Source organism: Semicossyphus pulcher, unplaced genomic scaffold, assembly GCF_022749685.1.
Source record: "Semicossyphus pulcher isolate SPU_LCO1_2020_fin unplaced genomic scaffold, fSemPul1.0.p SCAF_7, whole genome shotgun sequence".
Taxonomy (NCBI): domain Eukaryota; kingdom Metazoa; phylum Chordata; class Actinopteri; order Labriformes; family Labridae; genus Semicossyphus; species Semicossyphus pulcher.
In genome coordinates, this window is record NW_027211748.1 from 21,386,520 (window position 1) to 21,412,746 (window position 26,227).

Consider the following 26,227-nt stretch of genomic DNA (forward strand, 5'->3'; position numbering starts at 1 on the left):
CTCTCCTCTTCCTACATTATATAAGGATGCTCGTACAGTAGCACTCAAAAATGCTTTTGATCATATATACACACCCAATTGTAGATGATATTTGCTTCTGCATGGTTTGAATGCACTAAATGTGAACTGGTTTGAAAAACAGCATATGCTTTCTACACTGCATTTTCATCCTAGGTCTTCAAATACCAATGCTTTGTTAGACACACACACTTTGGCACCTACTTCAGACACACAAGCTTACTCTGATGCACATGGTAGTGTCTGTTTTTTCCTGTCCAACACATGGTTAATGTAAAAGATCGGCTTGTTTAAGTAAAAAAGAAAGCCTCTCTTTTCTTAAGCCTCTAATATTGTTGCCATTGTTGAACAACCGTTGTGTCTCATGCAGATGCTGAAGGGTAGCAAGTGCATCTGAGACACAGAGGGCCTGGATGTTGGTGTGTGGTAAGTTACCCGTATTTGAAGCTTTTGTATTTCATACCGCAAATCACAAACCATTTTTAGGTCTATATTGAGGGAACAGCTGCAGTAAAACTCACATATATGGCTCAACACTTCCATGAATCTAAGTGCTACTTTACCCGTATATCCTCAGGGTCCAAGCTGTGCTCGCTCCATGCTGAGGTGATGCTGTTGTTGAGGTAGGAGCCAGATCTTCCCATGTCCAGCTCCTCTTCATACGCCTCGGTGGCAATATCATCCCTCGCCTGAGTCCCTTTAGTCAGGAACTAAGAGAAGGAAAACAAGGTTAGAGAACGGCATCACTGAGCCTGCTGGACGGGTGAGAAGAGTAGCTATATTGGAAGTGCAGCTTTTCAGACAGCATTACTCTGACTGTACTTGATGCCTCGGGCTTGATTTATTGTATGGCAGACTAATATGTTGCTTAAAGGGGTCGTTTAAGGTGAGCAACACTTTCCTGCAGCAAAACATTTGCCGATATAGATTTTATGTCAAGAAAAAAGTTACTTTCCTGCCCACAATCGACTTTGTCAAGGAGAATTATAGTTTTTACTTTTATTTATTTCATATTATTTATTGTTGAATCCAAAACTTTCCACTCAATTGAGCAACTCCAATTTCAAATTAAGTTTTCTTCACTCAAGTGAGACTCGATCCATTTACTGTTGGAGCAAACAAGGACAAACCCAGCGCTATCAAGTGTGATGTTTTTACTCTTCGCTGAGTGAATACATTCTGATTAAACTCTGTTTAACTGAAATGTTTCTTTGCAATTGTTCTGTAACTTTTTCAGTCAATGCCCCCAATGTGCAAATTGTGGATTACAAATTGAAATGTATGCAGCTCAAACTAAATGTGAAGTGAGGTTGCATTGTTACAATATCGCCTCAACTTGAGAGAAAAGAATAAACTGCAACGATCAGTTTTTTATTACCAAATCATTTAGTTTTGGGAAGAAAGAAAGACCAAATATTCATCCCAGATTCATGAACATACGCTTGGCGAGATTAACTTCCTCCCATTGTGCTTAATTATCCCAGAGTTCTCGATTGACTTCACCTTCTGAGGAGCCTAATTAAGAAAGAAGGAGAGAGCAGAGCGGGCTGATGTTGTACGCCGTTCCTCACACAGCGGGAGAATTAACTGTTTCCATCAGACTTGAGAGATTGCACATAAAAACACCCGCGGGAGCGCTTAGCTAAATTACAATAACCGCTAACGCAGTTTGAATGAGTTTAAGGTAATGGTAGCGAATATGCCAGTGTGCAGCTATTTGTGTGTGTGTGTGTGTGTGTGTGTGTGTTCCAGATCGCTAATGTCAAACTTAAAATGATTTATGGACTGCTGTGTTTACAAGCTAAAGTACAGCAGCAGCCATTATGGAAATCTCTCTATGCTAATGTTACTTCATTTAAATGCAGGATTTTCCAAAAAAACTAGACTTCTGCTTTGATCACATCGATGCATTTTCTTTAGATGCTACTTATCTTGTAAAGCTTCCCAAAGCTGACACTATGAAATTGTATTAACTCCTCTATTCTATAAGGGAGTAGTGACACAGTTGGAGCACAGAAAACATCTTTTATTGTCATCAATAAATGTTGTTTTTTGCTTTTATCCACATAAATGCACTTTAATAACCTCTTTCTTTCAGTTTCTTGCCCTCTCTTACATCTCTTGCTCTGTGCACTTTAGAACCAAAGGACACCTTCTCTCTCACTGTGCACTTTGTGGATAAAAGCAAACATCAAAATAAATCAATTGAGCCTGAATAGATTGCTTGCCTGAACTAAATCAGTCTTTGCATGATAAAAATGTCTCTAAAAAATATTTTTTAAATTGCAAAACATGTCACATCATGGAAAAATGTGGTTTCATAGAAGGTCAGGACTTTTAAAACATCCATCAGTGTAATTACAAAAAAAAGTCCTACATTGAAAATCCTGCTTAATCGAAAGTACAGAAGTATAATCAGTAAAAATACTTTAATTGTCAAAACTAAAAGCTTAGATGCTTTTAACAATCGAGCCCCTCCGATAAATCTGAGTTGCTATTGGATGAGTAACAGTGTGTGAAAGAATAAATAAACTTCCGGGGCAGAAGTTTGCATGTGGACAGTAAGAACCAGTTTCTACCAATATTTTCACAAGAAGACCTAAGTTGGCAACCAATGACTATCGATGGATGACGCGTCTCCATGTACTCTCATTGTACAAAGAAAACATCAAAGATCCCGCATGTTAGTGTGTTTAACAGCAGAATAGCTTCCTGTGTTGGTCTGAAGCAGACATTCACAGATATGTAAACTTCAATGACTGTAGTGATTGTTTTAGTTACGTCTCCTCTCACCGTTCCTCCTCTACTCTGCTAATCAGGAACAGATCGGCTGCAGGAGCCGTATTTGTCAAGAGCTGTCAATCATCCTTTTTACAGCATCAAATAACGAATTAAAAGTAAACTTGACAGAAAAATAAACACTTGGATATAAATCAGCATGATAAGAACTAACTATAATGACAGAAACCATGTTTTAAAAAAAATGTATGTGATGTGTATTTTGATTTTATAGTTTGACTCATGTCCCATCTGTTAACATGGAGGAGGCGGGCTTTCTGACCTATACTGCAGCCTGTCAGCAGGGGGCGCTAGACATGTTCTGGCTTCACTTTTAGGGAGCTGTCAGGTCCTCCATCTTTTTAAACAGTCTATGGTTGCAATGCTTCGGCTATTTCTAATGAACTTTTGGTTCCAGGAACTTCTCTTCAAGGAACTAAATGGTTCCTGTGGCCCATTGTTGTCTGTGTTTCCACAGCAGCCTAAAGTCCTGAGAAGATTATGCAAATCAGGCCAATGACGTATGGAGAAGCAATAAAAGTAACTGCGCTTTAACTCGACCAATCAGAAACAATCAGCAACAGCAGGCCCCGCCCTAAAAGTTCCTGGACCTTTGAAAAGTACAACCCCATGAGCAGGGACTCTTCAGGGGGTAAATCCTGGAACCCTGGAACTAAATTTAGACCCTGGTTCCTGCTATGGAAATGCAGAGTTCCTCAAAAGGTTCCCAGTTCCTGGGGAAAGTTCCTGCTGTCGAAAAGCACCTAAAGAGTGCCTCGGATTGTTTTGTTGTCAATTAACTTTGATTGAGTTAATTTTTTCACCTTGCAATGACCCCTTGACAGATGACTTGTCTTTACTGATATTTGAGTGAAAGGGTGTAGACGACATTCATTTGAACTTGTCCCTAAAATTAGCTTTCTCTGTACTTTTTGAGTAAATGTAGTTGCCTTCAATCCCTGACTGACAGCCCAGTAAGTTAATAACGTGTTGAGCTACAGGTACGCTGTGTTACCTTTGGGATGAGCAGCAGGCCCAGAGTCACCGTCACAGTCAGGTGAGTGTGAACGAAGAACAACATGAGCATCCAGTCGGGGTGCAGCCCCGGCACCAGAGAGAACCTGCAGAGAAACATCAGCGGGAGAGATTCTGTTCAATCAGCAGCATTTTACTGAATTTCATATGAGACTCAGCTGCTGCAGTGACGACTCGGTGCGTCTGTGAAATATACTCACACAAACACAGACATTAAAAGCAGCCTTCAGTGATTCTCTGGGAGAGGAGAACGAGTGCAATGCTCCACAACCCAGAGGCAATCACTTCAAACAGAGACACAGCAAAACTGGGGGAAAATTGTAGAAGTAGTAGTATATTGAAACCAGCTGACTGCTTTAGAGAGGAAACATCTGAAGGTTAGCAAATATTTGTTCACCTACACCTGCTTTTGTGGATGTTAACCACGCCGAAGTGCCGTTAACTTATGTTCCCCTTTCTCTCTTCCCCTTTTTCAGACACTATCCACTGTCCTCTCTGTCTAAAGTAATGGCATAAAAGGCCATCTGATGCTACCTAGTGGGTAAAAATTATGTTTTTTTTACTTTGACGTACGGCCCGATGTCCATCTAAATTTTTACTATCCATTTTCTTTTTAGTTTCTGATCAATCAAGAAGCGGTGAAATTATAACCTTTCCCCAATTACCTCAATACTACTTGCAACCAGTGTGAAATTATAGGAGCATTTCCGTATGACACTCCAAATGTGACGTTAGAGGAAAATGGCTACAGTGTGAATATATTTAATGCCAGCTGCTTATATATTTTAACAATTAAATTTGATTTGTTGCCAATTATTACATGTTAGCACTTCACTGTGCTCAGAGCTTGACACTGGGCGGAGTCTGCTAACAGTACTGCTAGCTGCACAGCTAACTGAGATCCATAGCTAACAGAAGCTACACTTACTGCAGCAGCAGTTACTTCAGCAAAGCTATCTGTCCATCAGAAACCATTACTCCACTAAAGCAGTGTGGGTGATTAGTGCATGTTATAAGGTCAGTTGTGCATGGCTCTCAGAGACACTCAGCTTTGGCGGTGTCTAATGTTACAAAGTCTGATAATCAATAATTTGACTCTTGTCAGAGTAAAGCTGTTCCGCTGTGCGTCCCTTCAGGCCTAGAGCACTTTGTGTTACTGGATTAGCAGCATTTTTGCATGTGTTTTCTGGGTTTGTGTGTTTTTGACTTTGTATCTGTTATGTAGCCTATCCTTTGGGATTTTTGCAGCACATTTTTTTCATTTGCATTTGTTTCCGTCGCATTTATTTTGGATTTTTGCGCGTGTTTTGTGAATTTGCATCATTTCCAAATTTGCAATCTGTTTCTTCAAATGAAAATCTGTTTGCGTCGTTGATCCTGTTTGCACTCGTCAGCCACTGTAGACTGAGGACCTCTGGCGTGCAGAGGATAAATTGTGCTGCACAGAAATTTGTCACATTGTTTTAAAAAGTTTAACATGTAAAAACACATTCAGAGAGCAGAGCAGAGCCGTGATTTTTCCCACCATCCGCTAAACAACAAATCAAGTAATTTTCTACAAAGGAATTGTGTTTCATTTCATCAGCAGTGACTAGGGATGTAAAGATACCTCGCAATACAATAAAATATCGATCAGACGGAGATATGAAGTGCAATACTCCTTTTTAAACAGCAGGTGGCGCTATCTGCTTTTGGCTTCTCTTGTTTGACGTCATACATCTCTCGCGTCTCTCGCTGAATAGAGGCGCACAGAAATGGCGGCAGCAGGTAAAGATTTTGAGGTTGAGAATGAACCGTCTTGTTTCAAATCGGGGGTTTTGGAGCGAGGTCAGAAGGTACTTCTTAACAAGACCAAAACAAGTGTGCAAAGATTGCAAGAGACCGAACTACACATATATATAGCAGAACCAACATGATGCGGCACACAGAACGGCACCACACTGAGAAGTCTGAGACACCAAATGATTTGACTTCAATCTTATTTCTTTATAAAAAATGTGAAAATCGTGAACGCAGTATCGTGATTCGTGTCGAATCGTGAGTTGAGTGTATCGTTACATCCCTCCAAATGACACAATCCAGACAATGTGCAGATCTATATAAAAACTTGTGGCAGTAATTTTGGTATCTTGTGGCGTTTTAAAGCACTTAATGTCATTGATCCCCTTATTGTAGCTGTTTTAAATCATAGTTTGTGTTAAGAACAAATTACAATGAGTTCTCACAAGTTGCAGCATTTTTCACAACCGATCACAGCCGGACACCACGATGAATAAAACAATACAATTATTTTGTATTGAGTATTTTGTGTTTTGTGCAAAATCTGTGGAAAGATTTCTCGTCCAGCAGCAAGTGTTTCATTGTGAGAGTGTGTGTGAGTGTGTGTGTGTGTGTGTGTGTGTGTGTGTGTGAGCGTGAGAGAGAGATAGAGACCCACAGAGTTTTTTCCTCATCATGTCAGGGCTGCTTAGCTGTTACGGGTATTTTGTCATCATTCCCAATAATCACCTTAACATTCATATTTCACATTAGATATAAAAAAGACGACCTTTGTATTTTCCGCCCCGCCACATAAACACACAACATCCTGCACAGATCCCGTCTTATCAGCGGGCCGCAGCAGCAGACGGACTCTGTCAGCTCTCCCACAAACCCTTTCGTTCCCTAAAGCCCGAGCAGCTTGATTTATACCAGTTTCACACCACTGATGAAGATGTACCCATTGGACCTTTGAGCTCCTCTGCTGATTAAAAGGCTGTGATCTTTTCATTTTTGTCCAACTGAGCACAATAGACGGCTGGAAGAAAATTCAATCACCGCCTGTTTTATTGGAGACGGTGTGACAATGGAAGTTGCCCGAGGCTCCTGCAGATGCACGATGAAAACCACCTGACCTGATTTACACCCACTGCAGCACAGAAGTTTCCTCTTCTTTAGCAGTATTGTAAAAATGTGTGCCTCCAGCGTTTTTTGAACTACTGTAGTTTCTCAGCTCAGATGGCAGGAAACCCATATTCAGACACAGAAACGATACAACAAGCTCGTCTGTAAATAAGCTCCCAAGAGGCACACGCAAACGCAGAGATGTACTTGAACATGTACGCACATTGTAATATGGATAAAAGATGTAATGTGCATCCCATCAACTTTCAAGTTTCTGCAAGCTGGTTTTCAACCAACTTAAACATGAAGTGGCTGCCGGAAGGTATAAAAATACACTCATTAAAACAGGCCCTGGTCCTCTTCGCAGAACACTCCACACAGGTTGTCTTCAAGTAAGTGATAAAATGAGTCCAAACAAGAAAATGTTGAGTTTAATTTAGTCTTCAGACAAACGAGGATTGTACATCTTTGTAACTTCAGCTGTTTAGTGTAAGAAATGACACAGAGGGACTTAGAGTCAGCTAAACACCACTCTGACATATTATCACTGTTAATAACTGTTACAGTGTAGTGTGTACAGTTGAGCTATTTTTGGAACAAGACATTGTCCATCTTGATGGAGCTGATTAGCTATTATGCTAACAATGTCATTGCTCAAGCTATTGCTACGTTGGCCACCGAGAGCAATTTTGGGTTCAGTGTCTTGCCGAGGGGCACTTGGACATATAGACTGAGGGAGCTGGGGATTGAACCGCCAACCTTCCAACTGACAGACAACCAACTCTACCACTGAGCCACAGCCACCCCTAAAATGTGAAGTAAGTTTATTGTGTTTAATGCTTAGGTTAGACTCACTTAGAGGAAAATCCTGGAGGTTATCGCTCAGTATGAGGAGCTTTTAATTTGCTGTTTTTCTGTTAGCTTAAAGTGATAATCTCAAAGATTTTCATTTAAATAAATGTCTGTTAAGTCACTATCTATCGCCGAATGAGGTAACACAATGGTGATTGAGCTTATGGCCAACTGATGAAGGCCTTTGCATTTGCAGTATATAGTATTATTATGGACTGGGTGTCATCAAATCACAAGCGGCGCCCAGTTAGTGACGCGTTTTCCATCACCCAGCAGTGGTTGGTCTGCCAGAGAGGGTAGGCAGAGCTAAGCGGCTGCTTTTCTGGTCTCTGCAAGTGTTGCGAGTAAACAGTAATCTACTATGGCTGAACAAACAAAGAAAAGATGGATGACTACAGATACAACTTCAAAAATAAGTGAAAATCCAAAGAAAAAGAAACAAATTCGGCACTCAGATGAAGCAAACAGTCTAAAAAGGAAAGCGACCGTCAGCCAGGAAAATCAAGAGTTACAACCGGAGCCAACCGTCGACGTCACACATGCAACACTGTCTGGATATCTGGGAAGTGTGCTCCCGCAATTACCGTTTATCGCCATAGGTGCCGCCAAAGAGAACAAAACTGAGATCTTCGAGATTACAACTTTAACTTCCCTTTTGTCTCTGGGCGAGATCATGTATGGGAGATAAAACCTGATGAATGTTTTGTTTCTCCACTGCTACAGTTCCTACTGATGGATGGAGAATAAATGACTCAAAGAAAATCTGGAGAGGTGTGTCTGTACCTTAACCCAACCCAACACAGTCTCAGCCCCCCACAAAGGCTAAAGTGAGCTAACGATTTTGTAGTCCAGTTGACAAAGCAACTTTAGAATTAATTTGGTGTCATGTTTCTCTTTAACAGATGAATTTCAATCCTATATTTACTCTTTTCTTAGCTCCATTTTGATCTCCACCAACTCCTGAGCTAAATATTCAGCTCTTACGCTTTGAAATGCTACTCTGTGTTCGCTAGCTAGCTGCTAACGTTGTCCCTCTGTTCTTTGTGCCCTGTTGCCGGGCAGATAGTTCACTGTGAAAACAGACATAGGCTGCAGCTAGCTTAAAACACTGAAAAGAAAGGTGAGAGTGAATCCAAATGATAAAGTTGGGGGTTTTAAAACCAAACAATGAACCAAAAGATGCTAAAAGGCTTCAAAGAGCTGTGAGCAACGATGCGCTGTAAGTTGACATGAGCAGCCTTAGTAAGGCTATTTGATCCATTGTAAATACTGGTTGATCTAAAATGTTCAATCGTACAGCTTAAAAAAACAATACTACAATAATGTATTCCTCCAAAGAAATAATGTGGAATTTGACAAATAATTCAATGAGCCATATTTAAGGTGTTTTACGCACAATTACTACAATAAAACAGACATTTACAAAACTCTAAACGTTGTTGTATTGAGCACATTATGTAACTTCCAGCTCTGTGAGAGTGACATGAAGGCAGACAGACAGTTACAGGGCACAGTCTGCTTATTTTGGGCTCTGGCACAGTACATCTTTGCTGTGTTTCTGCCTGGGGAAGACATTTTTTATTTACTTCCTTTCAACTGGCTAACACAGGCGCTCCGCTCACACTGTTATTTCCCTGATGAAGAGGACGGCTGAACTTACTGCCTTTCATCTGACGTGTTCCACACTTGTAATTCCCGCTCTAACAGAAAATACCTCTGTGATTATGATTAAACAACAGCTTGTGCTGCAAGAGGGGGTAAAGTCCTCTAAGCCTCTTTCCATTGTTCACACTCATTCCTCATTACTGTCACAGAGTTGTTCATGAAGAAGTCAGATGCCTCATTGTTCTCCAGTCACAGTTTCACGACTCTTTTATGCCCCTTCTCTGTTTCCCTCTCTCAGTAAGCACATAAGAGAATAAGATTTAACCTTAATTACTGTCTCTTCCTCTCACACTCGTACGTTTTCCATCCAGTTCTTACCCACCTGATGATGTGAAAGATGGCTGATAGGAGGAGCTCATTGTAGATGGCCACAGCCATGTAGCGTGGCTCGTGGTAAGCCGATGGTACGGTGCGGACAGCGTAGCAGAGGTAAACGCCCCACAGCAGGAACAGGAACTCCGCTGGAAAGAAACAAACAACAACAAGGTCAAAAAAAGGGCTGCATCAAACCTTTTTATTTATTTTATTCTATTTTCCTAATTGGGTTTAGAGTAATCTTTGTTTACCCCTCAAGCTAGGACAAGCCATACAGCAGAACATCCTTTTTTTCATCCCATTATAAATACCTCCCTTTAAAAGAGCAAAGTAAGAAACTTGATCCAAACTTCAAAGTTATAGTTCAACATTTTGGAAAAGACACTATTAGCTTAGCCTTGCTTAACGACGCAGATCAAGGGCAAAAGACGATTCTGCCTCTGTCGTATATTAAAAAGGAGGTAGGTCTGTACAGACCATAGACTGTATAAAAAGATGGATGACATGACAACTCCTTAAAAGTGAAGCCAAACCCTCTCTATCGCCCCCTGCTGACTGGCTGCAGTATCGGTCATAAAGCCCGCCTCCTCCATGTTAACAGATGGGACATGACTATAACAACTATAACATTAAAATACATTTTTCTCAAACATGGTTTCTGTCATTATAGTTAGTTCTTATCGTGCTGATTTACGTCCAAGTGTTCATTTTTCTGACAAGTTTATTTTTAATTAGTTATTTGATGTTGTAAAAAGGATGATTGACAGCTCTGTTGACAAATACAGCTCCTGCAGCCAATCAGCTCCGGATTAAGAGTAGAGGAGGAATGGTGAGAGGAAACCTAACTAAAACAACTTTATTTTTTCGGTAAAATAAGTGTGTATTTTGGTTTGTGGAAGTGACTACCACCTGCTGATCTCTGCTGTGCAGCTCTGGCTCTAAATGATGTCACCATCGCAAGATGGCAGTGCCTATCATGGGGGATGTTTTGGCTTCATTTTTGTACAATGAGAGCAGATGGAGACGCGTCGTCCATCTTTATATAAAATCATCGGTACAGGCACATTGGTACCATAGCTGGCAACCAGACTACAAAAAAAGTCCTTAAAGAGATAGTTTGGGTTTTTTGAAGTGGGGGTACTTATCAATAGAAAGCCTACTAGATAACACTCTGCACGGTCCCTGTTAGGAGAAGCTGGCCAGAGTTCCTACACAGAAGCTAAGCTAAGCACCGCTACAGATGGGGCCTTGAGTACCAGGTACTTTAGATACTTAAAAGAGTCCTACATATAAAAAACATGTCAGTTTCAGTGTACGCTGTATTGTTATTTTTGTCACCTCATACAACTCCACCTCAAAAAATCCAAACTATCGCTTTAATACCCCAATTTTTTTTTGTACCTTTGAGTAGAGCCAAGCTAGCTGTTCCCCACTGTTTCCAACATTTATGCTAACATAGGTCAATCCCCTCTCAGCTCTAGCTCCAAACTAAACAGACAAACATGAAGTGCTATCGATCTCCTCGTCTCTCTCATCATCAAAAATGAAGTCCTTAAAAAGTTGACCAATTCCTTTGTACTCCGCACTAATCCTCCGTTTTATATGCATGCTAAATAAGATCATTACTGTTGACTCAGCCGGAAAACCTGCAAAATGCAGACGCAGAGTCAGGTGAGAGTAGGTGTGGTCGTATACAACAATAATGTTATTCACAACACTGTGAATACGCCAGGCACGATGACGCCTCAGCCGGCTTTCACACTTGACTCTGACAAAGTTGGAGGCAATTTCAATTTGGAGTTTCTTATTTAGAAAGAATTCCAGCGTTGTCCCCAAAGTGAAAGGGGAAACAGCTGTTCCTTCGACTGCGTGTTAACATATTCCTGCTAACTTCTTATAACACCGAGGTCACACGTCCTGACTGCACTTCACAGGGAGGATGAGGTCTAAAAGAGGAGGTGTCTTCACAGTTATCAACACATTTGAGACTATAATTTACAGCGTATGAGCAACAGTGTGAGTACATTTTGAAACACGTTTGAAATGGGGTGAAGAAGATCCCTGAACGGTTACTTCATTTTGGAAGTATGAACTATGGAGAGTCAAACTGTTGAATGTGTCTGTGTGTAACCAGCGCTTGTTCTGCTGTACAAAAACTGTCCTCTTTCCACATTGACAGAGCCCTGATGACCTTATTTTATCGTGCTTTTATTAAATCATTGCATCATTTTGGAAACCTAATAAAACAGAAACAATCTGAACTAAATTATGAAATAGTCAAGTAGGCTGATTAAAGAGTCACAGCTGAACCCAGAGTCCCTGTACACCAGAGAGTTGCAGAGGATGGCTGGCTCCATTTCAAATGACGACTCCCACCCATTCGAATTTCAGCTTCTCCCGTCTGGACGGAGGTACAGGGTACCAGCCTGTCAAAGCGGTACAGAAATAGCTTTGTCCCAGCAGCCATAAGAGAGATCAACAAGTCAGAGCAATATTTTATCTTGTTTTCATTGACCTTTTTTTTTAAATGATGGTACATTTTTTTATATTGATTTCATTCACTTTGTTCTTTACTTATCTTTTTTTACGAAGGGTTACCTTTTAGTCTTGAGCAGTGTCGTCACTTTGTCTATCTTGTGCTGTTGGCTGTGTGTGTGTGTAAAAGGAGGCCGACTCACTCCCTGTAAATCAAATCTACAGTGGCCGACAAAAGCAATCGCGCTGAACCGCCCAAACGATTTCCATAACAGGCTGCAAATTCAGAATCGATGTGAATTCAAAAAGACATGCAAATCGCTCTGCAAATGAAATAAACGTGCTGCAAAAAGCCAAAACAAATGCATGAACATCAAACGCACTGCAAATACTGACACAATGCAAACCCCAGAAAACACGTGGAAAAGAAAAACGGCTCAAATCCAGTCCACAGAACGGAGCACCAGGCCTGTAGGGGGCGCTCAGTGTAACAGGTTTATTATTGACAGGAGGGAGAGACAGGGATGAGGCAGTACGTTTATTACCTTCAGACTTTGTAATGTTAGACGCCGCTGGAGCGTAGTGTCTTTGTTGCTAATGTACCACTGACTGCTGTGTCACAGCAGTCGCTTTGCTAAAGTAACCACTGCTAACTATAGCTTCTGTTAGCCGTGCAGCTAGCATTACTTTATCTAAAGTGTTGGTGTTAACTCCTCTAACTAGCACAGGGGCTTCGGAAGTTCAGGGGTATCTGGCTGCAGCAGTCAGAGACCAACAGAGCTCAGTTTGAGAACAGGGAGGAATGCAGCGCTGTGGTTTTCTTGCTAGGTTTGGCCTCTGGCATGGCTGAGATTTCATTCCATCGTTTCTGAATTTGCAGCCCGTTTCTTCTAATGAAAATTATTTGGGCCGATGCAGCGCGATTGCCGTTGTCGTCCACCGTACAGAGCTACCTGAATTTATGCCTTGAAGCAATCTCATAGATCTCTGCAAGCTTTTATAGCATCCCTATATCATCTCAACATTAAAAGGGACAAATGGCATTAATCAAATGTAAAACAGATTTAAATACACCAGTGTTTTTTCCTTGGCAGCCCTTCTGCCTGATGTTGTTTGGCATCTTAACGTAATGAAAAAACAATATGTACTTTTGTTACAAACATATTTAATTAAAGTAAAAAGCATTTGCAGTAGAGTTCAACAACAATACAAGCAGACAAAGCAGACCTACGTGCCTGTTGCTTTGTTTGCAGACCGCAGAGCGCGCACCAAGAAGTGTGCTGTGTTTGCATACGAGTCCATAAAGTACTTACAGTGATTACAGAGCATTAATATTCATGACCAGGCCGAGTCTATAAATCATCACTAATTACACGGTGCTTAGCCTCTGAATGTGGATGCACGGAGAGCTGCTTGCAAGAGAGAAAGAATAACAATTCCGACTAATGCAGATTAATTGCGGATTCAAATTAGCTGCTCATTGTTGACACTGTCAATACTCTTTTGCTTCAGCTCCGCTTTTCTCTGCATTTTAACACCAAATTGGATGATTTATTCATTTTCTAGACGGACACGTGTTCTTCTGCTCGGACAAGCGAAAACGCGGGAAAACAATGGGATGAGTTTCCACAATAATGGCACAAACAGTGGGCTCCTCCAGAGCGGCTTCACGGGGAGCCTCCTGTGTAGCCGCAGCACACCAACATGTTCTCACTGACTGGCAGAGCGAACAGCAAGGATCTCTCACTTCCTGTTTTGTCTCGAACACACGCAAACCCAGAGACTCAAATTGAGATACTGTCGTGCTCTGTGTGTTTTATTCCATTAAAAGTGCGTGTTTGTTCCTCTGAAGACGCTGCGCTCCTCCTCGCTCCTGACTGTCCTTAACTGTCCTCCCCTCCCTCCTCTCTCCTCTCTCCTCCTCCCCTGCTGGTTCTGCATCGTTGCCCACATCCCCACATGCTTCATACTTCACAGGCTTCACTCTTCCTCCTCCCTGCCACTCCTGTCTCTCTCTCTCTCTCTCTCTCTCTCTCTGAGTCTGCCTGTCTGTCAGTTTTAAGAGGCAGACCGAGCTTCTCTCAGGGATCCTTCCTCTCCCTCTCTCCAAACAGGATTAGTCTCCCTGCTGTCAGAGCGGCTTCAGCGAGGTGTCCATCACTGCCTCCTGCTTCAAGAAACAGTCATTAGGAAGCGACTGTAACAAACGCACGAGGCCTTCAGGGTGCTCGCAGGTTACTTTAGGGAGAGAACCTGCAACGTCTCGCAAACACAATTTTGACAAAGGTATAAATCTGTCATTTCAGGGACTGTATTAAAATTATGATCATTTTCTTTTTTATTGTAGATCTATATAAAAAAACAAACTACAGAGTGAGGGGTCCCTGCATATTTGGACATATTCGGCGTCTGACAAGGTGGAATTTTGTCACCTCTCTTTGTTAACCTGGATGATCTCTCCAAACAGCTGAAAGCATGTAAGACAGGATGTATGATGGGGGGCAGTCTTGTCAACCATCTGCTGTATGCTTGATGACTCATCTCGTCATCTTGTCTCCTTACAGTGCTGGCTCACAGCAGCCGCTCAGATTCTGCTCTCGTTACGGTGTGCAGTACGACACCGAGTTCAAAAAGAGTGTCGTCATGATTGTTAAAACCAAAGAGGATCAGAAGCAACATTTTCTTTCATTATTTATTTTCGGCCAGTAGCTTATATGCTGGCACACAAATTTCACATGTGCACAGTTCCAGTTCACCTGTGGTGTAGCTGGAGCAAAGCTAACATGAAGAAGCTTCAGGAGGCATACAATGAAGCTCAAGTTACCAACACCTTTTGGACAGCACGGGAAAAGCAAATAAGCACTCTGACGGAAGGTACTCCCTAAAAACGCAGTGTTTCACCCGGGGGCGGTGCCTTACGTCCTGCATCACACGGTGTTGTGTGTCTGATGCGTGTTCTCGTCGGCTCACAGCCTCACATTCATCTCGTCTCGTCAGTTTTTGAATAAGCTAGCAAAACCGCAACCTACAAAGCTGTTTAAGTACGAAAAAAAGCCTCTACGCTAACCCTAACCCATGGGCCATACAGCTGAGTTTTAACCTACAACCGTCTCAGAATCTGGGCTCCATTGTTGTTTTTATCTCGTGGCTGCAAGAACCACGATGTTGGTTAAAAAAGAGCAAAAAACAACAAATTCAGCCCTTTAGCATTGTGTTAATCATTGCCTTATTTATTAATGAAAATGTGGTTTATTTAACAACAGAGAGCTGCTGTGTACAGTCCCTAATTGGCTGCTACCACAGCAGAGGTCAAAACTGGTGGTTTCATAGAGAAGCTACTGAAAATAGTCGATTCTTTGAGTCTGGCTCACTTGAGTGATATTATTTATGAACTATGGATGAATGTGAATCAAAAGAAAGAGAAACTCAAAGAGGCGTGGGCGTAATATAAAAGGCTCTGATGAAATATATACAGTATGAGAGGAGAACAGAGCGTGAACAGTCAAGGTGAGACGCAGTAGCATCAATATAACAGATGGACGTTCAATAACAATTCTCTGAAGTCTATGAGGGCGATTTACTTAAAGGTATAATAAGGAGGATTTTCCCAGAAAAATAAAATATAAATAAATAAATATAATATAATATAAATCAGCACTTATGGGCCTCTTTACATGTGTGTTGGTGAGTGTGTGTGCATACCCTTGTGAGACCCTTCCCTCTGCATCTATTCTGTTGTTTTGCTTTGCATAGAACGTTTCCAGGAGGGGCGCTGTTGTGGTTCCCTGAGCCAATCACAGCGTATAGGTGAGTGTGGGAGTGGTTCAAATTACTGGGCCCCATTAAGACCGGCGAACACGGAGAGTGATGGAGAGTTTGGCCTTCTTTCTGTTGGACAGGTAGCTGCCTCAAATGGAGTAGGACAAGCTAGCCGGCGGTTAGCATGCTAGTGCAAAGGTAACCGTGATGCTGTCGGTGTTAGCTCGGCGGGGTGGGCGTGTTCTCACATGAAGAAAATCCTACTTATTATACCTTTGAACTTTGAAAATAAAGCCTGTAGGTTTTGGTTAATGGTCTGCTTTCATATGCCTTTATTTACCATTTGTCTCTGTGATAGATGACTGTCCAGTGTGCTTATTCTCTGTAGTGTCCTTGGAGACAAACTTGTGGTAAAGGGCAATAAAAATAAATGAGGCACTTGTTGGCAGCTCCTGCCCTCTGTGGGTGTTTAATGCTGGTGGCTGCCTAAGACACAGTTAAAGAGGGGTACTTTATCTTGTTTATTGGAGCATCCCAAATGTTAACTTAATACACAATATCATAATGATGAACTTAAAAAAGTGAAACTTGTTAAATTTGGAACTACGTCTATTTAAAAGTAGGTTTTTAAAAAATCCTGCTCAGAGGGCTCAAAACTGAAAACAAACAGACCTGTTACACCACAATAACAGCTTCTGGTTAGCAGGTGGCCGGAGCAGTATTTATCTCCAACAGTAAAACCTGTCAAGAAGAGAAGTTTATCTCATCTAAACAAGACTGAGCCTCCCCGGCACATAGGAGTTTATATCTGTCTGACACATAACTGTGATGGATGCAACGTGTTTATGACTTGCTGAAACTTAAGGTGCAGTTTAATGACTCTAAACTACCCTCGTTGTTTATGTGCAAATCCTTTCCTGTTGGCACCATCAGCCTCTATAAAGCGGACTCTACTGTCACGATAAGTCAGCTATGGTGCAGGTACATTTGTGACAACCCAATTCTAAGAAGTTGGACTGTGTCTATTTGACTTATATGGCTCATCAGTGTCTGAACCGCAGCTAGCTGACTGGCTGCAGTTTGGGTCATAAAGCCCGCCTCCTCCATGTTAACAGATGGGACATGAGTCAAACTATAAAATCAAAATACAAGCCAAATACATGTTTCTGAAACATGGTTTCTGTCATTATAGTTAGTTCTTATCATGCTGATTTACATCCAAGTGTTCATTTTTCTGACAAGTTTATTTTTAATTAGTTATTTGATGCTGTAAAAAGGATGATTGACAGCTCTGTTGACAAATACGGCTCCTGCAGCCAATCTGTTCCTGATTAGCAGAGTAGAGGAGGAACGGCGAGAGGAGACGTAACTAAAACAATCAATAGAGTCATTAAAGTTTGCATCTGTGAACGTCTGCTTCAGACCAACACAAGAAGCTGTTCTGCTGTTAAACACATCGACATGCGGGATCTTTGAAGTTTTTTAGTAAGTTAAATGTGTGTTTTGGTAACAGAAGGGACGGGACGGTAGCTGGCTCCACCAGCCGAGCTCTACTGTACATCTGGCTCCAAAATTTGGCTTCATTTGTTTACAACAAGAGGAGGTGGAGACGCATCATCCATCTATATACAGTCAGTGGTATTTATACACTTTTATGAATATTTAATGCAGAGTCAAACAAGAGTTCCTGCGCACTGGAGCATAAATGAATACACTTCTAGCATTCACAGATATAATGTTCAAAGAGTCATAACTGGTGTCCAGCTGTTTGTTCACAACCCTGGCAGCAGATTTCTTTAAAAGCAGAGTTTCTAAACTAAACTTCAGTCTTTACCCCGCCCAGCGCCGAGCTGTGAGCACAAACACTCCTCACAGTGAAGAGGTAAGTAGGACCAAAGTTTCCTCACTTGTCCTGTCACTCCTCATTAGGTCCATCTACACAGGAACAGAAAACACACACACACACACACACACACACACACACACACACACACACACACACACACACACACACTTACCGACAGCCATCATGTAGTCCCAGCGGTCCAGCAGACACATGCTGAACTGCAGCCCCTCGGGTGTGAGGCCTGCGGCGATCAGAGCCCGACTCAGCTGCGGGTTCTGGCACACAGCCGACGTCCAGGCCACCAGGAACCACAGAACCACCAGCAGGATCACCAGGAGCAGCCGCAGCACCCGCCAGCTGGTCATGTAAGGCGTCCTCTGAGCGGTGCGGGACAGGAACACCTTTAACACCCTGAGAGAGGAAAGAGCGAGAGAGAGACGACAACAGCAGCAGAACATGAGAGACTGCTGTAAGCCATCCTGATGAGCAGTGTAGGTGAGTCAGGTTTCTCTCCCTGTGATTGACAGCTCACGCCTCCGGCTGTTGCTCATGCACACTTTAATTAAAATTAATTTGTTCGTAAAGCATGTTCGGGGTAATTAATGTTGTAATATCTCCCGGGCTGAAAGGAAAAGAGGGCAGAAATGTGTCTGAAAGAGCGAGCGTACAGATTTTATGTTTTTACCATCAAAGGGAAATGTAACAAGTTAGATTTCATACATATTAGACCGAGTGCATGCAGAGGTGCAGAGGCGTATCTTCCCTGCGTGCACTCAGGACAATATCGCTGTAGGAAAGAGAATTTAGAAAGCAGCAAATCAGCCAGAATAAGTCACAACACTGAGACTTGTTGCCATGGTGACCTTCCCCACTGGTTTGTAAACTCTTTTTTTGAAGCCTCAACTTCAGCAAGTCTGGAGTCAGCAGTGATCATATTTGGATGATGTGACCATCATTTACAACATGAACGTCAAGCTGTATTAAAGAAAACTTGAAACTAGTGAATGAGACCATAAACTCGATAGGAATATGTTTACTGAGGTAACAATCCCAGAACCCATCAGCTATCATCTGACGACGATATAGCCTCTGGAAACGACGGTGAACATGTTGGTATTTCTGGTGTAGCCAGTGTTTAGCGATAATCAACGTCCAGCTAGGACTTCCTTTTCCGTGCGCTGCATTGTTTACAGTCCAGTTAGCAACTTGAGAAGCAACCGTGTGTTCAGATACATTTACCCTCCCAACCCTGATTGTAAGTTACACAGAGGCTGCTCTCTGGCTTACTTCAGCGGTATGAACCCGAAAAAGAAACAGATTCTCTTGTGATTTACTTTAATTAATGAGTCTTAAATTTCAACATCATGATGCAGATTAATAAAAAGTAAAAATCAGGCTTTGTCAGGTCTGTCCTCAAGAGGAGAAGAAAACTACTTTTAAAATGCTTGTTTGTTGAACAGAGGTCGGATCGATCTGGTGCGTTCGAGGAAGTCGGGAAATCTGAATGCTGAACGGCTCTCGTGACTCAGCGTCAAACTGATTCGTCTCAAGTTGAATTTTAGATCTAGAACAGATTTTTAGCTGTTAGCATGCAGATGACTGTTTGAAGAGATTAATAAGAAGCTAAATCGTCGCCAGATCACGCTGATGGGTTTTTGCTCTCCTCACAGACTGTTTGTCCTGCGTACGCCGCAGCTGCTGGTACATGATTGGTCAGTACTACTCGGACTATAAGTGTACTACAAACAGAAACCAGAACACTTTCCATACCAAAGAAATTACTGAGGTAATATATTAAGTGAGAAGTAGGCTCATTTTGTCATACGATCTGACCTCTCTTTGTAACCAGTGGAGTCGCCCCCTGCTGGTCGTCAGAAAGAATGCAGGTTTAAGCAGCTAAGTCCACTTCTTATACACAGCCACTTGTATAAAGTGATCTGACGGTGGGTAAGTAGAGCTTTATGTGGACAAAGCCTGGAAGTATATAAATATGGTCTGTGCACCGGGCTCCTCTGTGTCTCCCAACCAGCCTGTGATGAATCTATCTCATCTGTGATATATTCAGAGGGACTGGGCCGTAAGAGCTCGCCCCTCGGGTCACACTTCACACCAAGCCGGCTCGGAAAAAATCTAATTGGTAATTCTGCCAAGGGAACACTTGGGCCGACCTTTGACCTCCTTCTCCCATCTCAGCAGAACTGGAGAGCGGGAAGTGAGTGTGTGTCTGAATAGATACTTCAGCAGGCAGACGCAGAGAGACCGGACCTGATGTGAAATTCAAATGTGCTTGTTGGCAACGCTGCATGCATGAGTGTGTGTGTGTGTGTGTGTGTGTATGTGTGTGTGTGCAGACTGAGAGGGAGCTGAATTATTTAAAGTGAGGCTCACTCATAGGGCAAGTTAATAACCAGGAGAGGAGAGGAGAGGAGAGGAGAGGAGAGGGAAAACAAGGAGGGGACAAAAAAGGAAAGGGCGGTTAGAGAATATGAAGTTCTCCTTTCTGTATTTTGTTCCTCCTCGTCTCCTCTCTCCTTGTGATCTGAATATCGATCACAGTGCAACAGCTTGAATGATGTCTCAATTCCTAAAATGCATCCTGAGGAGGCTTGCAGGAGCAGCTGAGCGAGGAAGCACAGGTGTTTCCTTTGAAGAAGTGTGTTTGGCATAGCACAGGCACGTTTAAAATGTCATTAATGTCTGATTTCGTTAAATGCCTGTTGGCTCCTCCTCGTCTTCTCTGCTTTCATCTCAGGTGGGACGGACTGAGACACAAGGAGAGGAGAGGGGGAAAGAAATTAAGGACTTACAAACTGAGGAATGAAAAGAGACTTAAGGAGGAGAGGGGAGAAAGGAACAAAGGAGAGGAATTGAGGATAGAGGGAGCAGAAACAAGGATAAGGAGACGAAGAGAGGAAATGAAACAGTTAGAGGACTGGAGGAAGGAGAGAGAGGGGAGATGAGTTGACAGTAAAGGAGACAGGGAGAAAGGAGTTGAAAGAATAAAGCCCTTTTTACACTGTGATTCTGCCACAGAGGCTTAATGAAGCTCCACTGCCTTTGCCACACAAAGGCGGAGTGAAGCCGCCCCACTGTGTGTGTTTTTACACAGCGTTACAAACAAACAGCGCACGCTTCACAAACACACACAGCGCTATTCTGCCCTGCCGGCACAGACACTGTTTCTCCTCAGATGCCGGCTCAAACTTGGATCGACTTCGCCCCTACACTCCGCCTCCGTGCGCTTTACATTAAAGACGAGGCGTCACAGAGGAGTCATAATCCCAGCTTGGACAGGCAGCGTAAAAGGGGCTAATGAGCTAAAGAGAGGGAAAGGAGAGAATTTGGAAAAGATGACAATAAAGGTGAGGAGACAAAGACATGAACAGAGATAGGAAGAGAAAGGAAAATACTGAAGCACAGGAGACAATAAAGGGGAGAGGAAACAAGGAGAGGAAAGGAGAAGAAAATATGAGAGGAGTTATGAAGAGAGGAGAGGAGAGAAGGAAAGAACCAAAGAGAGGAGATAAGGAGATAAGAGAGGAAACAAGGAGAGGAGAGAGAAAGTAGAATAAATTCAAGAGGAGTTACAAAGGGAGGAGATGGTAGAAGGTAGGAAACAAGAATAGAGATAAGGAGACAAGAGAGGAAACAAGGAAAGGAGAGAAAGGAGAGAAAGGAGACAAAAAGATGAGAGGGGTTTCATTGGGAGAAGAGGAGAGAACGAAGGAGACAAAGAATGAAAATAAGGAGATGAAAACATGAAGAGAGGATAGGAGAGAATGAAGGTAACAAAGAGAGGAGATGAGGAGACAAGAAAGGAGACAAGGAGAGGGAAGGAAAAGATGATAGAGAAGTAAGAGAGGAGGTCAGGTGAGCAATAGGAGAGGATTTGCAAGAGATAGGAGAACATAGGAGAGTAAAAGAAACAAGGAGATAAGGAAACAAGGAGAGAGGAGATGAGTTGAGTGGTAAGGAGACAAGGAGAAGAGATGAAACAAGGAGAGGAGTGAAATAGGAGATGAAAAGATTGAGAGGAGATATGAAAGGAGGAGGGGAGAGAAGGAAGGAAACAAGAATGGAGATAAGGAGACAAGAGAGGAGACAAGGAGACGAGAGGAGAGGAGCAGAGGAGAGGAGTTAGGAAGAGAGGAAAGGAGATAAAAAGAGAGAAGAAAGAGAAACAAGGAGCCAGAAAGGAGAAGAAAGCATTGAGAGATACGAAAGGAGGAGGGGAGAGAAGGAAGGAGACAAAGAGAGGAGATAAGGAGACAAAAGAGGAGAAGTAATGAGATGTAGAAGTAAGAGAGGAGAGCAGTGGAGCAAAAGGAGAAGAGGAGGCGAGGTTTGTCTATTTTTAGATTTATCTTCACTTTAGTTCCACATTAGAGAGAAATGATTCACATGAGGAGATAAAACATAACTGAAACGTCCCAATCTCACTCATACGATGATTAACCCTTGATCTTAGTTTACATTACCTGTAGAGCTTGAGGACGACGGTGCCGTACATGATGGAGAAGCCCAGGAGGCGGACCCACCTCAGGAGGAGACATCGAAACACGCTGGGGTGGAAGTACAGGATCATCACCTGCACAGTGACACAGCAGCGTTAGCAGTTAGCGCTCGCATAAAAACACACAGTGATCATATTGAAATGTTCCTTTCCATCAGTGAGTCACTTCCTCTCCTCTCTTATTCCTCTCATGTTCACACTGAAGGAATCAGAGATGAAGATGAGGTGAATCTCCAGAGCGAGGAGCTGGAGGCAGATTCGGCCTCTTCACGCCTCCAGATCTCCCGCTGACGTCTCTTACTGTATGTTCCTCGTATGTCGGCCGCCTGAGCGGATATGAGAGTTTGAAGTGTTAGAGCCAGTCACGCTGCTGCTTCTTAACGGCTTTTCATGTGCGAATGGCTGCATCTCAGTGTGATTTACATGCTGATTTACATTTTCCTGTGTCAGGCGATGGCCCCTTTTTCTGTGTGAGCACATGTTCAGGCCACACTGACATTTTTTATCCCTGTGTGATTTGCAGTAAAACTCGGCTTAGCTCAGCAGTTAAAACGCGCGCCCGAGGCCCAGGGTTCACCTCCGACCCTCGGCCCTCTCACCACTCTCTCTTCCCACATTTCTGACTCTATCCTGTGACGGCCCTCCCATTAGAGCCTGCTGGTTGTCTCCTTTTCCTTGTTGTTGTTTTTGTTGCAGGTTGCTGGTGGGCGGGGTTTTGCCGTACCTGGGAGTGCCTGGCCAGTCTCTGTCGTAGGCACAAGGCCGAATCAGTCGTGATGATATATTCAGATATTTAAATGATATTCAGAACAACATCACGACATCGAGTGTGATATTGCTTTTGTACAACAGTTATATAAGCAGCAAATAGTAGTAAGCAGTTAAATTATTTTTTGCTCCACCAACTCAACTAGTCCCACAACTTAACTGAGACTGGACTGTTGTTGCCAAGCAACCCAAACATTCTCCTGCACACTGTGTCTACATGTCACCACAGATCAGCTGTTTTGATCATGTACATTTATCTGTTTTAATTTATCATCAACCAGTGAAATAAGAGTCTGCTGTGTGATTCAGAGGTACCAGCTTGATTAATGTAGACATACACGGGCTGCTGTAATGTTTATTAACAGTATTCACCTGGCTGAGGCGGAGTGATACACAGAGTGAAAAGTCTCGGTAATGTTGTTCTCTATATCAGCACTCATGGAACGCCTCTTGTCCAATCAGATTACTCGGTCAGAACTAACTGTTGTATAAAATAACTTAGCAGTAACTAGGGCGAGGGACAAGGGCAATATGAGCATTCGCAAAAAACACATTGCAAAAGACGCCATGCTTTTTCACAAAGCATGCAAAACTGTAACCTATTGGATGGAGCGCTGCGTAAAATGTGCTTTCACACCAGGTGGGTGAACCCTATTACATCTAACATGCATGCTTTAATATGTGTTCATACATTATTATATAATTCAATAACCATAGGATGGAACATAGTTCATCTTACTTACTAGGCAATACATGAACTGCCTTCTTACTTATGTTGTCTATTGACTCCTAAAGCTTTCAGTGGCTGCAGCCTTCGGTCACATGGACATATCACGTTTGTCATTCCTCGAACTCAATCTGTCTTTGGAAAAAGCTGCAGGGTCACCTTAAACTGGAGCGATTTATTAGCTTGGAAGACTGTAAAAACAGTGAATGCACCTGTCTTATTGCTGGATGCTGTTAATTTATTGTTTGGTGAATTTTGTGCTTGTTTTAGTCGGTTGTTTGTGAAACTTTTCATGCTGCTGTCTTGGCCAGGACTCCCTTGTAAAAAAGGTCTTGGGAATGGGATCATTCCTGGTATCGTCACAATATTGAACAACATAATCGCACATCACAGTGGTTCTTATATCGTGCAGGGCCTAAACAGCACCAGAATGTATTTCAATGCAAAGTAAAGACTCTCATGAGCTTGTATGAAATGCATACTGGCCTATCCAAAAATGGTAAGCTAATATGAAAGCTGTGACTTCTCCCTCTCTCACTGGCTTTCCTGTTAAGGAGTGGGCATGCACTGCTGCTGCACTCTTTAAAATGCAACCTTTCATCAGTTACGAGAAATCTAAACCTGGACAGTTTGTTAATCTTTTAACTCTGTAACTCATCAGGAACAGCAGCCGTCCCCAGCGGGTGACAGGCAGGGAGCAGGGACTGCGTGTAGAACATGGAGAGGTGACAATTATAAATGATTGAATGTTCAAGTTTATTCGTCACATATAATCAAACTGGGTATAATCATAGTGAACTGTATGTCCTTTAGCTGCTTCAGTTATGCAATAAAAAATCAGTGTAAAATAGAACAAGAATAAAAATATATAAAAAGTGTTATTTTTTTTAATGTTATTTCAAATGAGCCACTGTGAAGCCGCCAAGCTCTGCTTTATAATTAATAGATATTTTGATATTCATATTGCTTTGAGGTGTAGGGCAGATATCAGGGCACTATTAGAGCAGATTTGAATAATAGGTGAAGCAATGGGTGGTTTTATCCTGCACTTTTTCAACTGTGTCCCCCCCCACCACCTTTGAAATCAAAATTCCTCCCCTGAGCATGAGCATGATGTACTTTTATGAGGGAAGTGACATCTAAAATCTAACGCCATAATGAAAGTAGTCTCCACTTCAGGCACCAACATTAAAACCATAAACTGTCTATAATGTCTATTTATGGCCATTTAAAGTAGAAATACTGAAGGAGAATGAAGGAGAAGTTACATCTCTCTCATTTCATCAAAGTTATTAGATTGCAAAATGTAAAAACAGCCAAAAAGATTCACTTGGTTTAAAGACGAGGCTGTGACAGACAACACCCCAGCCTTTATTTGCATTTCTAATACAGCTGTGTATATCTCTCTTTTGGACACCACATGTCACATGTCCGCTGACCCGAGAGAAGCTGAGTTACACACTCTGCTCTGAAGATCCTCCACAGCGACTCTCTGCTCATTTCCACTGAAGCGCAGAAAACCCGACTCACTCCGCTGGTGGAGACTCGCCATCCATGCTGTTAAAGCGTGACTCCTTCCTGAGTCGGACTCGTCCTGCTGTTTTGAATCTACTCTGCAGAAAGTCACATAGCATCATGGTGTTCCTATATATTTCTATTTTTATTCCTATATTTCTATTTTTTCTATTTATTTTTATTAATTTCTTAACAATAAAGTATCGTATCGTATCGTATCGTATCGTATCGTATCGTATCGTACATCAACCACACAGGGACTCAAGTTTGAACCCTTATGATTACAGCAGCTGAAAGCCTCAACTGATTGATCCACATTGAAGTGCAAGTGAACTTCACAATCATGTCGGTCTTACACCGAGGAGGTAGTACAGAGGAAAACTACAGACGGGATCAGCCTTGCCAACCTCCTACGAGCAGAGCTTACATCAGAGCAACTTATCTGCAAACTCATCAACAAGTCCAACTGGCAGGTTAAACACACACACCCACCTCATCACTCATGTGTTACTCAATTAATTGGGAGCGTAAACAAATGCCACAGAGAAACTCAGATCTTCCTCTTCTGCTCATTATTCCCTGATCGTTGGCTGAGCTGTGGAGTGGCTTACAGGCGGGGGTAAATCAGTTTTCCTATATGTTTAATCACTACAGTACTTGTCCTATGTTCTGCACCTTGTGAACAACTGACTGAAGGAGTGTTTCAGGCACCAAATTTATTGGGTGGCTCTTTGCCTTTATTATAATCAGATTTCTTGTGACAAACACAAAAGGGTCACCACTTTATTGATCTATTTCTTATCTGTCTTACTTGTTTATCTTCTTGTTTATTAAGCGTTGTTTATTTATTCATTCTTTTTTAAGTTTGTCTTCGTTGCTGTTGTCTTTTCTGCTGTTCATCGTCATGCTTTGTCCCTTCAATACAACATATTTGTGTCCATAGTTTTTTATTTTCTCTCAAATTCTTTTTATTTATTCATGTTTTTTTAGATTCAGGAAGTTTTGTTTGATAATATTGATTCAAATCTAATTCCATAGGTGCCCCTCCCCCTCAAAACATAACACTGTACACATCACT

At 42.2% G+C, this 26,227-nt stretch overlaps 1 protein-coding gene across 1 annotated transcript in view; it reads right to left on the reverse strand.

Moving 5' to 3' along the window:
- Positions 1 to 26,227, reverse strand: part of LOC138612084 (metabotropic glycine receptor-like) — a 96,463-nt gene that overhangs the window by 8,883 nt on the left and 61,353 nt on the right. Inside the window, exons 6-10 of the mRNA XM_069685394.1 lie at positions 22,105 to 22,214; positions 17,799 to 18,037; positions 9,554 to 9,692; positions 3,812 to 3,917; positions 582 to 728 (exon numbers count right to left, since the gene is read on the reverse strand). Coding sequence (XP_069541495.1) covers positions 582 to 728; positions 3,812 to 3,917; positions 9,554 to 9,692; positions 17,799 to 18,037; positions 22,105 to 22,214 — 741 coding nt within the window. The remainder of the gene's footprint in view (positions 1 to 581; positions 729 to 3,811; positions 3,918 to 9,553; positions 9,693 to 17,798; positions 18,038 to 22,104; positions 22,215 to 26,227) is intronic.